We start from the raw sequence: 14,047 nt of genomic DNA, 5'->3' as shown, positions 1-14,047 counted from the left end.
ATATACAAAGATAAGAGTATATTTACAGTTATTTTGAAAATCTTAAAAAGCTAAGCAGTATGTGAACTGAATACCTTATTTTGATTTTCTTCTTGAACTATAGTATCTCAAGCCATCATCATTTAAATATAGACTGCAGCGCCATCTTATGACCAAACTAGTTGAACTGCAGTTTCCGGTTGATGATGACAGTTCGCGCGAGGCTCAAAACTGATCGCGCGCGAACAGCCCAGCAGCTCTGAGGTAAACACAAAAACTGCGTTTACGCTTCGGATGGATCCTCTTAGAACTCCGTTATAAAGCGATGGACATGGACTATCGACATTTCGAGAGAGAGTAAGACATATGTTAGATTTTATTGTAATTATAATCGTTATTAAACTAGCACCAAAGCTTCACGAGGCAATCAAGTAAACCAAAACGTGACCAGGGTACAAATAAAATGTTTTATTGAGAGTTTTGGGTGGATCCGCGAAAATATTTTATTGGTGAGGTGATTTAGTGCTTTATATAAAGATTACACGTAAAATTATTACGTAAATTAAGATATTTTATTGTATGTACAGTACACAATGTAGTAAGATGCTTCCCAACAAACTGCTGGGCCATTCAAACGTGCTAACGTTACTTTTACGTTGTTTGGATTTGTAGTCACCCAGAACTTTGGTGACTAGTTAGTCATAAAACAAACTGTATTTTAGTCACTGATGATTATTGTTTTCAGGGCATGCTACTACTACCTCACTAATTTTCCTCAAAGACAAGAGTCAGGATGCTACAGTGAGGTAGAAATCACCCTAACCAGTCTGAAACTATTACCTAGAAGAGGTTTAATATTAGTAAGTTGCATATTATGTCAGTATATGTTGTTGTTTGTTAAATTGTTGTTTGATTTTACTTTTTGATATCACAGGTGAATATCTTGGGTCTCAGTGAGGTCACTATCAAATCTGTCTCTATGAAACTGCGACGCAAATCAGTCCAGAGAGCTCGACAGCAACAGCAAGAACATGTGAAGGTCTCCAAGAGCATCTCTGTGGTGTTGAGTGACACTGACTCTAGCCAGTCAGACAGTGTTGAGGAAATAAAAGACCATGCGTCTGTTATTCCTGATATGAAGCATCCAATAAAGAAGAGTAGAGCTGGTGCATCATGCCGATTGAGTAAAGATGACTCTATGACACTGCGGGGTAAAACGGTCCAGAGAGGTCGACAGCAACAGGGAGAACATAAGATCTCCGAAAACATCTCTGTGGTGTTGAGTGACACTGACTCTAGCCAATCAGACAGTGTTGAAGAAATAAAAGACCATGTGTCTGTTATTCATGATATGATGCGTCCAATAAAGAAGAGTAGAACTGGTGCATCATGCCAATTCAGTAAAGAAGATGAGAGGCCGCTTTCCATTGTGGAACCACAACATGTAACGGTTCAGAAGATCTCCCTGGCTCCAGGTGCAGTGGCTGAGGACACTCTAGGTAAACTCAGGTTGATGGCTAACACCTCTGACTCGGAGCCGAGACCTAGAAGCCCTGTTGAGTCTCGAGGAGAGTCTGTATTGGACGAATCCAGTACTGATCTCATGGTGGAATCGGGTCCCAGCTCGCCCTGTGGTCCTGTTGTTACCGTAAGATGCAAAGAATGCGAGAGTCTTTTCGCCAAGATGAGAAGACGGCCAACCCCCAAAAAGAAAAGCAGAGATAGGAGTAAGAATTTCGGATGTGACGTTTATAGAAATTAGATTAATGTGTAATATAAAGTGCCTGTTATCTTGTTACCAAAACATTTTTTTTATTGGTATATTAGATCCAGCATCTTTATCTTGTGATGAGTGGATTCTGCTTAAGAAGTGGCACCCTCAGAGACACCGTCATCGGGAGAAGGGGTATGTTATGTTTTAAATGAATATCACATTGGAATGTTTATTATAAAAAGCCCTGTTTTAGGTTTTCCCACAACAATGACTATGGTAATTTAACATCCAAAAGTCTCAACAAGCGGACATATAAAGGATTAGTTCACTTCAGAATTAAAATTTCCTTATCATTTACTCACCCCCATGTCATCCATGATGTTTGTCTTTCTTTCTTCAATTGAAAAGAAATCAAGGTTTTTGAGGAAAACATTCCAGGATTTTTCTCCATATAGTGGACTTCAATAGTTACCAACGGGATGAAGGTCCAAATTGCAGTTTCACTGCAGCTTTAAACGATCTACACGATCCCTGACGAGGAATAAGGGTCTTGTCTAACGGAACGATTGGTCATTTTCTAAAAAAAGCAAATAAATAAAAAATACTTTTTAACCACAAATGCTCATCTTGCACTAGCTCTGTGTTGTGCCACACATTATGTAATCACATTGGAAATGTCATGCGTGACATAGGTGGAAGTACCGCGGTAGGGAGAAAAACTCCATCTTCTTTCTCCTCCAACTTCAAAATTGTCCGACATCACTGTTTTACCTTTTTTTTTTTTTGTAAAGGTCATTTGACTTAGTCTTTGCATGTTCGCTTTGAAAACACTTGCTCGGTACTTCTGCGTGACCTTTCCAACGTGATTACGTAATGCGTGGCACATTGCAGAGTAGTGAAAGATGAGCATTTGTGGTTAAAAAGCATATATATATATATTTTTTAGAAAATGACAGATCGTTTTGCAAGATAAGACCCTTATTTCTCGGCTGGGATCATGTAGATCCCTTTAAAGCTGCATTGAAACTGCAATTTGGACCTTCAACCAGTTGGTAACTGTTGAAGTCCACTATATGGAGAGAAATCCTGGAATGTATTCCTCAAAAACCTTCGTTTCTTTTCAACTGAAGAAAGACAGACATGTCTCGGATGACATGGGGGTGAGTAAATTATCAGAAATTTAAATTCTGAAGTGAACTAATCGTTTAAAGACTATTTACATTATAGAGAATGGATGAGAAATTCATTGTCATACAAGACGAAATCGTTGATGTTTCCTTACATTTTTGCTTAAGGAGAACACCACAGCACCTTTTCTGTTTCCTCTAGTCATATCGATCGTCTTGCTGCTGGATAGACAGCCAGGTTTTATTAAAAGCCCATCTTGCCAGTGGTGAATTACCCCTTTTAATAAGTTAAGTTTAAGTTAATTAGATTAAATGTGAATGTTGACCTTCAGATTATTGTGGGCAAGCCTGACTCGCATCAGGAAGCTGTCAGCAAAAGGCTCCAATTCTGCAGCAATCAACAGAAATCAAGTGAACTGCTCCAGACCTCATGTGTTTCAGCAGAGGTGAGTCAATATGTCATTTATTATCAGAATCAACTGATAAGTGTTGCAAGATTAGCACACTTCCAAACAGAAACCTGTAAAGAAACAAACTCAGACCCAAACTTTTCTTTACACTCAAACTGCCCCTGATCTTGGTGGACTTTTGTCTATTTTCCATTCATTTTATGTTTTGTGTTTTTCTAACCCAGCCCACTTGAATATTATTGCAATATAATATTTATAATATGTGACTATTATTATTATTACTTTTTTAATTAAAAAATTAATGAAATTAATTTTTTGAATAAATTAATACAGTATACACACTATCGTTCAAAAGTTTGGGGTTGGTACGATTTTTTTTTTGTCTCTTATGCTCACCAAGACTGCATTTATTCGATCAAACATACAGTAAAAACCATAATATTGTAAAACATTATATTAAAATAGAAAAAAATAATATTTTAAAATGTGATTTATTCCTGTGATGGCAAAGCTGAATTTTCATCAGTCATTTCTCCAGTCTTCAGTGTCTCATGATCCTTCAGAAATCATTCTAATTTAGCCAATGTTGATAATCAAGTGAACCTAGATGCACATTAAAGGGTTAATTCACCCAAAAATGAAATTTCTGTCATTAATCACTCACCCTCATGTCGTTCCAAACCTGTAAGACCTTCGTTCATCTTCAGAACACAAATTAAGATATTTTTTGATGAAATCCAAGGGTTTCTGAACCACACATAGGCAGAAACGTCATTGCACCGTTTAAGGCCCAGAAAGGCAGTAAAGACATCATTAAATAGTCCATGTGACTACAGTGTTTCAGCCTTAATGTTATGAAGCAACAACAATGCTTTTTGTGTGCAAAAACAAAACAAAAATAACTATATTCAACAATTTCTTCTCTTCCCTGTCATTCTCCTACACTGTTGACATAGTGAACGCAGTCCAGCACTTACAGGTTCTACGTCAGAACGCCGACTCATTATTGGCCCGGTCTGTCTCACTCTGTTTCCTATAAGCTGGTGTATGGCGGGCGTTCTGGCGCAATATGGCTGCCGTCGCATCATTCAGGTGGATGCTGCACATTGGTGGTGGTGGAGGAGATTCCCCCTTCCATATGTAAAGCACTTTGAGTACCCAGAAAAACGCTATATAAATGTAAGGAATTATTAATTATTATTATTATTAATAGCTCCTGCGTCAGCATCACACGCATGCGTCGTGCTGCTCATGTGAACAGCGTCGGCCAATACTGAGCCGGCGTTCTGACATAAACATGGAAGAGTTGAACTGCATTCACTACGTCAACAGCGTAGGAGACTGACAGGGAAGAGGAAAAATTGTTGAATAAAGTTATTTTTGTTTTGTTTTTGCACACAAAAAGTATTCTCGTCGCTACATAACTTTAAGTTTGAACCACTGTAGTCACATGGACTATTCTAACAATGTCTTTAGTACTTTCCTGGACTTCGAATGGTGCAATGACGTTGCTGCCTGTGTGTGGTTCAGAAACCCTTGGATTTCATCAAAAACATCTTAATTTGTGTTCCGAAGAAGAAACGAAGGTCTTACAGGTTTGGAACGACTCGAGGGTGAGTGATTAATGACAGAAATTTCATTTTTGGGTGAACTAACCCTTTAATAGTAGCTTAAAATGATAATGTTCAAAGAAAACTGTAAATACCCCAGTACTATAATTACAGTGGTAAATAAAGTCATTTTGTGTGCATATGTTTAGGAGTTTGCGTCGCTGCAAGTATCTAAACTCTATTCAGACTGACCTGTCTGTTACCAAAGCAAAGCCACGGCATCGTAAGAGGCCGCGAGCTGTGGTCTGGCCACCCGTTGGAGGGTGGAACTCTGTGGTGAAAAGAAAGTCTTCTTCCATAAACGACACATTATCTCAGCAGCTTTTTCCACTCAACCTCAGTGTCAGTGTGACACAGGAGGACAGACTGCTTGTAGATGAGCAGATTTCAGGATTAAATGCAGATCTCAAGCAGAACTCAGATGCCTCCAGCAAACCGAGGAGGACTAATGTCCGGGGCAAATTGAACGAGCAGGAAGTGTCTGATGGCATAGACGGAACACGGCGGGTGCTGAAGTTTGATGACACGACTGAAACTGTTGCTGTGGAAACTGCGGAACAAAGGAAAAGCCCTGGGCAGCAGCATGAACATGGAGAGATTTGTGAAGCCCAGAAAGGTTTCCAGAATGAGCAGCAGGAAAAGTTGTCTGAGGATTCGGATGGGTTCAGGACGCCCACAGATCTCTTCAGCGTGAAGCCTAAGATTAAACGAGGGAACCAGAAGAAAGTCTCTGCCTCTGGTGATACAAAACCTGCCGTACAGAAGCCAAACTTCATGTCCATGTTAGCCACACTAGTGAAAAAACAGAACCAGATTATTAAGGAACCCTGCAAATAAGCGTCAATGGGAGTTTTGTAATTAGTTCTGTTGTTTTGTATAATTGAAGAGACATGCATTGCTGCTACATGCAAGTTTTGTTTCCTCCGTTACTTTTTTAAATTAATAGATCTGATCTCTGAAAAAAAAAATCTGCTGGTATTTATTGTATTGCTCCTTTATTTGTGTTCTAACATTGGCATTTGCATGAGTTAATAAATCTTGCATTAACACATCTGTTAGTCTGTGCTGTAAACTCCAAGGTGGCTTGAACTGCAGTCGCTGTAATAACCACAGAGCGGAGCTGTTTCCAAACAAACGTGCCTATGTGCACTTTTTTTTTTTTTCTTTCTTTCCCATTTTAGTTTCTTGAACCATTTAAGTTACAACATTTGACTTAAGTGTATTTGTCACATTGAAAAAATGTTATCACATGTTTTGAAATCTAACAACATGAGTTGCAGGACTGCAGGACTTCTCATTTCTCTTTTCAGTGAATCAACCAAAACCGTTTTATCACACAGTAGTTTTAAATGGATGCATGTCCTTTAGACCAGTGCTGTCAAATGATTAATCACATCCAAAATAAAAGTTTGTTTACATAATATATTTGTGTGTATATTATGTGTGTATATATATATATATATGTGTATATTATGTGTATATATATATATATATATATATATATAATACACACACACACACACACACACACATAAATGTATATATTTAAGAAATATTTACATGTATGTATGTGTGTGTGTGTGTGTGTGTGTGTATGAATATATATATATATATATATGTCCTTCAGACCCAGCAATATTTTTTTTTTCACGGTATTGGACAAATTTGAATTAATGATTTTGCCCTGGCATTTTTATGACACTTAATTCTTAGAGTTGTGGCTGATTTGATAATACATTATATAATTTAGAATGTAGATAGAAGGAAGGCTTTGAGTCAAAGGTTAAATTATACAAATGTGTTTTCACTAGCAGTTATACCTCCTTAAATGTAAATTCCAATACTTTTGTAATAGCTGTTGAATGAAACAGAACTGCACAAAAAGTAATTTAACTGGTAATTTCCATAAAGGTTGGGGCAAGTTTTTATGATTTAAAGTTTGAATGTACACTGTAAAAAAAAAAAAAAAAAATGTTGGTTTAACTTAAATAATTAAGTTACCTGGTTGCCTTAAAATTTTGAGTTAATTGAAATTAAAAATTTGAATTAATACAATGAAGGTGATTGATTTAATCAACAGAAACTTAAAATATTATGTTATCTGAACCACATTAATTATCAGTTGATTTGACAAAAGAAAAAAATGCTGTGACAACAAATCATGAAAATAATTTTTTATGCAAGTTATTACAATATTTGTTTTGAAAAACTGGTTTAATTTTTGTTACCTTTTACATTTTTAGTGTTTCGTCTTTTATAGCATACTATGTGGAGTAAGGTAAACATGTTCATTTTGATTCTGGGTTAAATGTTTAATAGCTTTTTATTACCGAGACGTATCTGGTATTTGTCTATGCAGAAACCAGATAAAAATAAAGCCACCCTGAGAAATATTTACCTTAGTCTCCCAAATATTTAATTTTTTTTTTTTTTTTTTTTTTTTTTTTGCAGTCTTGTGATGAAAGATGAGCCAAAATTGCCTCTGAATTTTATCACAAAAATATAAACTCTGCCCACAAGGCAAGTGTTCTGCTGTTTTATGAACCAACAAAGTGCTTCTTAACACTGAGTTTACACTTAGTGGTTTTAAATGGGTTTACATACATAAAAAAGCTTGAAACTGTGATGTGTGCTGTTATTGGTGCTGATGTTAAGGGGTTGGGCTCAGTGACTCCACTGTCACAACCCAAAAGCGCACTGATCCATCACACACAACATCAGTTTAGGAAGAGCGAGCAGGCAAGAATGCTGCAAAACTGGACTTTTACCCAGGGGACTGCTTAGAGAGCAGTTTTATTATTTGTTTTTCTTTTGGATGGACAATCACATGCACACATAATCGTGTTAGGATATGTGAGTGTTGCAGAGGAAAGGCATGCAGCCAGATGAGCAGAGCTAAGAGGATTTAATGCAGCTGGACATGAGCCACGCTGAGTAAAGAAGAAGATTATATTGTTTTAATCAAATGCAAAAAAGTTTTTTATTGCTGATCACTTTGAGTTGGGACTGTCGAGGAGCGATGTTTGTCTTCACCAGGTTTCATCCTCTCTTTATGCAATCTGTGAACGACTCTGTAAGGATGCTCACCGCACAGAGATGTATGGATCCAGCTCTACAGTAGAAGGGTGAGTTATACTAATACAGATGAATAATATTAAATATACTTTGCTATTTATTTATTTGGTAACACTTTACATTACTTTGCACCTATTTCATGTAAAGCATCTTTTCAAAAATAATTACTTGTTCATTAATATTGCTCAGTAATTTTCTGTGGTGTCATAATTTAAAACTAATTTAAACAACATTATTGTAATTCTATTAAAAATATTTGTATTACTTTATTTTATTTGAGAGACTACATGGTGTGTTTGTCTTTTTTTCTTTCTTTTTTTTGAATTTATTTTTCACACCCCAGGATCTGCAAAAAAGTCAAAAGGCGATTAAAATGGTTATACTTCAACCAGTAAACTTGACAGTTATATAGGTCTTAAAATGTATGCTTTCTTTTATACATTCATATACATTTTAACCTGTTATTGGACAAGGACATGCTAAAATAATTACACTGTAAAGTTTGACCATTTCTTGTTGTCTTTTGTTTGTTCTTAACACAAATTTTATATATTTCCTCATATCTTTAAGCATGATGGTTTTTGTGTTTTTAGGCATACTGACACAAGACCTTGCCACAAGTGGACCTGATCTTTACTAACTCAGATCTGGACTCATAAAACACATGAAGATGTGCCAGTGTTACTCTGCCCTGCTTATGCTCTGCTTACACATGGTATGAATTGTATTTAAATTATTTTAATTAAAGTAAACATTTTTTATGTGACTATTACAGCATTTGGCTTGCCAGAATTAATTAACCTTTTCTTCTCTCAGGGTCTATTACTGGTGAGAGATGGAAAAAGACGTGTATTATTATCATTATTATCACTGCAACTAATCATTCTATCTCTATAACTATCAGTCATTGTCATTGTTGAGCTATTTTTTGGAAGTACTGTGATTTTGCACTGTAAAAAGTAATACGCTATATCTACTCCATAAAATTTTGGCAACAGATTACAAGCAATATCATTAATTAAATTCAACAAATAGAATTGAGTTAGAATTAATCAAATTAATTCCTTAAATGTGAACCATTTAAAACGAGTAAAATTTAAACAAAAATATCTGAATAACAACTCTTTATTTTTTATTGCCAACATTGAAGACACCTGATGATAACAAGCAGAATCACTGAAGGAAAGAGAAACACAAGAATTTACAGAGGTTTAGATGTTGATGTTGATTTTATTGAAAATGTTTGGTCACCATCATGGTGATCAGTGTTTCATTTAGTTGGGCAGTTTGACTCTTTGCTTTTTATGTCAGTTTGTGGTTTTTGTAATGGTGTTTGCTAATTTTACACAATTTAAATGGTTGATTTTTAAGGAATTAATTTGATTAATTCTAACTCAATTCTTATATGTTGAATTTAATTAATGATATTGCTTTTAATCTGTTGCCACAATTTTATTGAGTAGATAGAGTGTGTTTTATTTCAAAAATAAATATACATTAATTATTTTAATAATAAATTATTGTATAGTTTATGGTATTTTTCATTATTTTTATTGAATAGAGACAAAACAGGTTGGATAATTGAAATGTGCCTTTAGAATATGCTGTCGCTTTTTGTCTCATTTCCTGTATAAAATTTCAAATAATCCAGTTTCCGCAGGGCCCTTAATCCTTCAGTTTTACTTATTTCTCAAAGGAGAACAGAATGTGTGCGTGATTGGTTTTTTTTTTATTTTCCAAAGATTAATTTGAATGCATATGAATTGACTTCACAAAGCCAATGCGGGGTTTAATTTAAGACTTTAGCCCAGAAACCAGTTTAAGCCAGTTTAAGATGAAATGACAACCTGTGTGATGGCTCAGCCTCTCTCAAGTCCTCTCTCAAGAGACCATTCTTTCATTGCCATCACTAAGCCAGATTTTTATCATGATTATTACTTATTTTCATCTTTGAACTTTAATAAAATGTATTTACTTCATGCTAAGTACAAGTCAGTCTAATCTCTAATTCTTCTAATTTTACACACTTTGCGTCTCATCTTTCCTTTCCAGCAGAGAATGTCGGTAGCTATTTTGTTTTGTGGATCATGAATTTGCATTATATTGAAGTTGACAAACAGATTTTTTTTATTTATTTTTTTTTATTTATTTTTTTAAATGCACAGAAGGTTTTAGTTCTCATTCACCATCACAGGTTTGAATTGTGAGGTGTACAGAACAGATAATCTGTTTCCTAAATATCTACCCGCTTTAGTTCTTTATCTCTGAAAATAAAAGAGAAATGCTGGAGAACGCTGAATATATACTTGGGGAGATAAACAGCCTTTTGGGACATATACACTTTCATTCTATCAAATTATGCCTTTGAAAGTATGTGTGAGAGTCTTTTGAGCTTTGCTGAAAGATCGAGAGATAGTAAGGAGAGTAGGGCAGCTGTTCCCTGATCTTCCTCCTTTGGTCTTTCCTGTGCAGTTTTCTGCATTCATATTTCACCATGCCTACAGTACAAACAAACTAAAAACACTGATTGGCTGTAGTACTAATATGAAACTCTAGACTAAAAGAGCTAGCTGGAGTCATGGTTGTTTTTTAAGAACCAGTTTTGCTGGGTGTGTGAGGGTGTCACTCTCTTAAGCTTTAGGTAGATAGTGTTGTGTCAGTAGTAAACTCACATTGCACTGAACAGTTTCATACTCTGGAGATGTTACATCCTGTTTGCATCATTTAAACAAGGCTGATGCAGCTTTCACTTTTCCATCCTTTATGTTTTGATTATTTATGTAGTGATGCATCTCATTTGATTTCTTCTACGTACTAGCTGTGTACTAGATACTGTATTCATGTATAATTTTGCATCCGAGGTGTGCACATCAGGTTATGGTATTTCAGGAACTCTTAAACTTTAATAGCGTAATATGAATGTTCACTAAATCTAAATATATTTTTATGTTTACATGCAACTTGAAATCAAAATTTCATTCTTAATACACATTTCTGGATTTTTGAGGGACCCTAAAAAGTGTTTTTGACCACCCCCCACCCCTGGATTTCCTAAAGCATTTTTCGGGTTTATCATAATTGTCTCTTGAGTATCTTTACATTTTAAAGTGTGGTATGAAATGATACATTTTTGTGTAAAGATGCTTGAGGCGTCATTTAGGGTTCATCAGATTGATACACTGGCAGAACCCTCTGGAGAACCTTCAAAATGGAAACCAGTTCCTGCAAGAACTCTAAACACTTTCTTTGGTACCTCCAGCAAGCCCATCATTAGGGAAAGTTCCTTGAGTACACATTAGGGCCCTGTTTACACCTGGTATTAAGATGTTTTGGTCGATTGGATCACAAGAGGACAATGCTAAATACAGGTGTAAATGGGGTCTAAAACATTTTGAGCTTGTCCATTTTTCGACCACTTCCAGAGGTATTCGAAAATGCATTTGACTGGATTTCTTTTGCAGTGTAGCTCATGTGGATGAATGTGTTTTAAACAGCCGCAAAAGACCGCCCACTGATAGCCAGATGGGATTTAAACCTTGTTAGCTGAAGACCTAAGTTTAGTTTGAAGACTAAAAATGTACCAAGCACAATGTTCTCTCACCATTTCCAGTTTCTAACACGCGCTCACCACATTCAGCATGGTTTTGCGGCTATCAGAGCAGAAACGAAAGCTCTTCATATGTTTTTCTGTCATCTCCGGACACGGTCATATCTAAATTGTGTGATGTCATTTTGTTCGTTAAACTAAAAGATCTGAAAAAGCCCATATATATATATACCCACCCATAGACCCTCCCCTCAAAGAAATCAGGACAGAAGTGGTTGAAAGTGGACAGACGAGACGGACTAAAACACCAGGTGTAAAAGAGGATGTGTCTCCCTTGTCTACTTGTGATCAAATTGACCAAAATGTATCTTAATACCAGGTGTAAACAGGGCCTAAGATATTTGAAGCACCTTCAAAAGGTTTCCTAGCATTTCTTCAAAGGGTTCCACTAGTGTAGCAATCTAAGAAACCCATATGGTGCCTTAAATGTCTTCTGTATACAATTAATTCTCAATGGATAAAGACCCACAGAAATAGGTCAACTTATGGAAATAGAGTGGGTTTTGAATGTCATTTCATGTAAACCTTAAGATAAACCACTGGTTTGGATTAGAATCGTTATTTTTCTCAGTATACATTAGCTTCTACAACCTTTGCGGTTAACAGACCTCTTCCTGGTTTTGTCTTTGAAGGTGACATGTGGCGCGGAGCTCAGAGCAGCTCTGTCTCCTCTGGGTTGGAGAGAGAGTGATAAGGAGGAAAGTGTCTCTCCTTACGGCTCTCGTTCAGGGATTCTCAAATCCCTGCGGCTTTTCTCCCACACGTCCCAATCTAACAGCCAGAGCCGTGAAGCTGCTCCGGACCCTGGGGCACTGGATCTGTGGGCTTGGTTATCTAACCACACTGATACCGAAGGAACCCTTTCGAGGGCCAAACGTCGTCCCTATGTGAAAACAGGAAAGTTTAAGAAGATGTTTGGTTGGGGTGACTTCCATTCAAACATCAAAACAGTCAAGCTCAACCTTCTCATTACTGGGAAGATTGTTGACCACGGCAACGGAACCTTCAGCGTCTATTTCCGCCACAATTCAACTGGCCTGGGCAACGTGTCCGTCAGTCTGGTCCCGCCTTCCAAGGCTGTCGATTTTGAGATCACTCAACAGGAAACCATAGAGGTACCCAAAGACAATAAGGCCTTCAATTGTCGAGTGGAATACGAGAAGACGGACCGCAGCAAGAGGACGTCTGTTTGCAGCGACTTCCCAAACAGGGTATGCTTCCAGGAGCAGACCCAAAGCCATGTCTCCTGGCTTTGCTCCAAGCCCTTCAAGGTCATCTGCATCTACATTGACTTCTTCAGTGCAGACTACAAGCTAGTACAGAAGGTCTGCCCAGACTACAACTACCACAGTGACACTCCCTATACCTCTGTAGGATAGCACAGCCTAGATTGGATGTGTTGAGGGATCTGAGGTGACAACTCAGTGTTACAGCCTCTCTAGCCTATAGTTTCCTTGTCCTGTTCCACAAAGAACTGGAAAAATGGAAGCAAGGTCAGATGAGGAACCACTCTTTCTATTCTACCTGACTTGTCCTCCTTTTAGGGAAGTTAATGAAAGGAATAGTTCACCCAAAACAGAAATTGTTTATTTCTGCCATCACTTTTACAATTTATGTTTCTGTTCCAGAGAAGAAAGTTTGGAACAAAATTAGGGTAAGTGATGACAGAATTTTCTTTTTGGGTGAACTAACTCAAACTTAACCCAGGCTTAAGAGCTGATTTCCTGAAGGCTGATTTGTGTTTTTAACTTACGCTTGGGAAAACCAACACATCTACAGTTTCCACAGTGACCCCTAATCCTTTATCAGTGACTGTTGTGATGTCATCAGTGTGAAGTTTTAAAAGATACAAACATTTCCCAATCAACATAAGCTGGGATTCAAGAACACACAAAAAAAATATAAAACATCTTGTGTTGCAGCCATTTGTGATGCCCTCCTTTTCATGCCAATGTTTTTGTGTTCACAAAAAGTCAGTAACTAAGATTAATGTTGAAGCCATAATGTGCTCCACTGTATCCTCAGATCTTTTGTATTTTGTTTCGTTATTAAAGAAAAAGATGAGATTTGAGTTTCCAGAACCCTCCCTTGTGTTTGTTTATTGACTCCAACTGCCTCATTTATAAAACATGCATATGCAAAGATTTGAATTTAGAGTGTGCGTAAAATCCACGCCAACATTTATTAAAACAGTCTTTGACGTGGGAAAAGTGCTTAGACATCAGGGTCTAAACAGATGTACACATTTTTTCTTGTGGCAGAGAGTTGGAGAACTGCAGGGGCCTCATTTATAAAATGCTGCGCAGAAACCGTCCTAAATTTGATCTTGCGATCATTTCTCAGATGTGCGTACGTGGGATTCATAGAATGAATGTACACACAGAAAATGAGCGTACGCCTCTTTCAGATGTGAAACCTATAAATCGCAAATAATCTTGAACTTGCGTGCAGCTAAATGCTTTCAGTTCTCCGCGTTTTAAACGACACCTAATTAATGTCATTTACATATAATAGATCAACAGTCA

The 14,047-nt window shown here is 36.8% G+C and overlaps 2 protein-coding genes across 4 annotated transcripts; both read left to right on the top strand.

Moving 5' to 3' along the window:
- The first annotated feature begins 167 nt into the window (after positions 1 to 167).
- Positions 168 to 6,263, top strand: si:ch211-227n13.3 (uncharacterized). 3 transcript variants are annotated; one of them, XM_051912394.1, is made up of 6 exons: positions 180 to 336; positions 725 to 785; positions 914 to 1,706; positions 1,807 to 1,885; positions 3,153 to 3,266; positions 4,990 to 6,263. In XM_051912394.1, exons 1-6 carry the CDS (start codon positions 305 to 307, stop codon positions 5,675 to 5,677), a joined length of 1,767 nt encoding a protein of 588 aa, XP_051768354.1. In that variant the 5' UTR covers positions 180 to 304; the 3' UTR covers positions 5,678 to 6,263. The 3 variants fall into 3 exon arrangements, with proteins under 3 accessions (XP_051768355.1, XP_051768354.1, XP_051768353.1); XM_051912393.1 differs by having other exon boundaries at positions 725 to 839; XM_051912395.1 differs by lacking the exon at positions 725 to 785 and having other exon boundaries at positions 168 to 336.
- Positions 6,264 to 6,411: 148 nt separating this feature from the next.
- Positions 6,412 to 13,608, top strand: nxph2b (neurexophilin 2b). The gene is made up of 3 exons (XM_051913408.1): positions 6,412 to 7,965; positions 8,509 to 8,630; positions 12,155 to 13,608. The coding sequence occupies exons 2-3, from the start codon at positions 8,580 to 8,582 to the stop codon at positions 12,899 to 12,901; spliced, it is 798 nt and encodes a 265-aa protein (XP_051769368.1). The 5' UTR covers positions 6,412 to 7,965; positions 8,509 to 8,579; the 3' UTR covers positions 12,902 to 13,608.
- The last annotated feature ends 439 nt before the right edge of the window (positions 13,609 to 14,047 follow it).

The sequence above is a fragment of the Ctenopharyngodon idella genome, chromosome 11 (assembly GCF_019924925.1).
Source record: "Ctenopharyngodon idella isolate HZGC_01 chromosome 11, HZGC01, whole genome shotgun sequence".
NCBI lineage: Eukaryota > Metazoa > Chordata > Actinopteri > Cypriniformes > Xenocyprididae > Ctenopharyngodon > Ctenopharyngodon idella.
This window is presented reverse-complemented; position numbering and strand designations above follow the sequence as displayed.

Bases quoted from the DNA above. Each gene is read 5' to 3' on its own strand.
- si:ch211-227n13.3 (XM_051912393.1), top strand. From the start codon at position 305: ATGGACATGGACTATCGACATTTCGAGAGAGA. The intron at 840-913 runs GTAAGTTGCATA...TTGATATCACAG, and splicing joins CTAGAAGAGGTTTAATATTA to GTGAATATCTTGGGTCTCAG. The intron at 1,707-1,806 runs GTAAGAATTTCG...TTGGTATATTAG, and splicing joins AAAGAAAAGCAGAGATAGGA to ATCCAGCATCTTTATCTTGT.
- nxph2b (XM_051913408.1), top strand. From the start codon at position 8,580: ATGAAGATGTGCCAGTGTTACTCTGCCCTGCTTATGCTCTGCTTACAC. The intron at 8,631-12,154 runs GTATGAATTGTA...TTGTCTTTGAAG, and splicing joins TTATGCTCTGCTTACACATG to GTGACATGTGGCGCGGAGCT.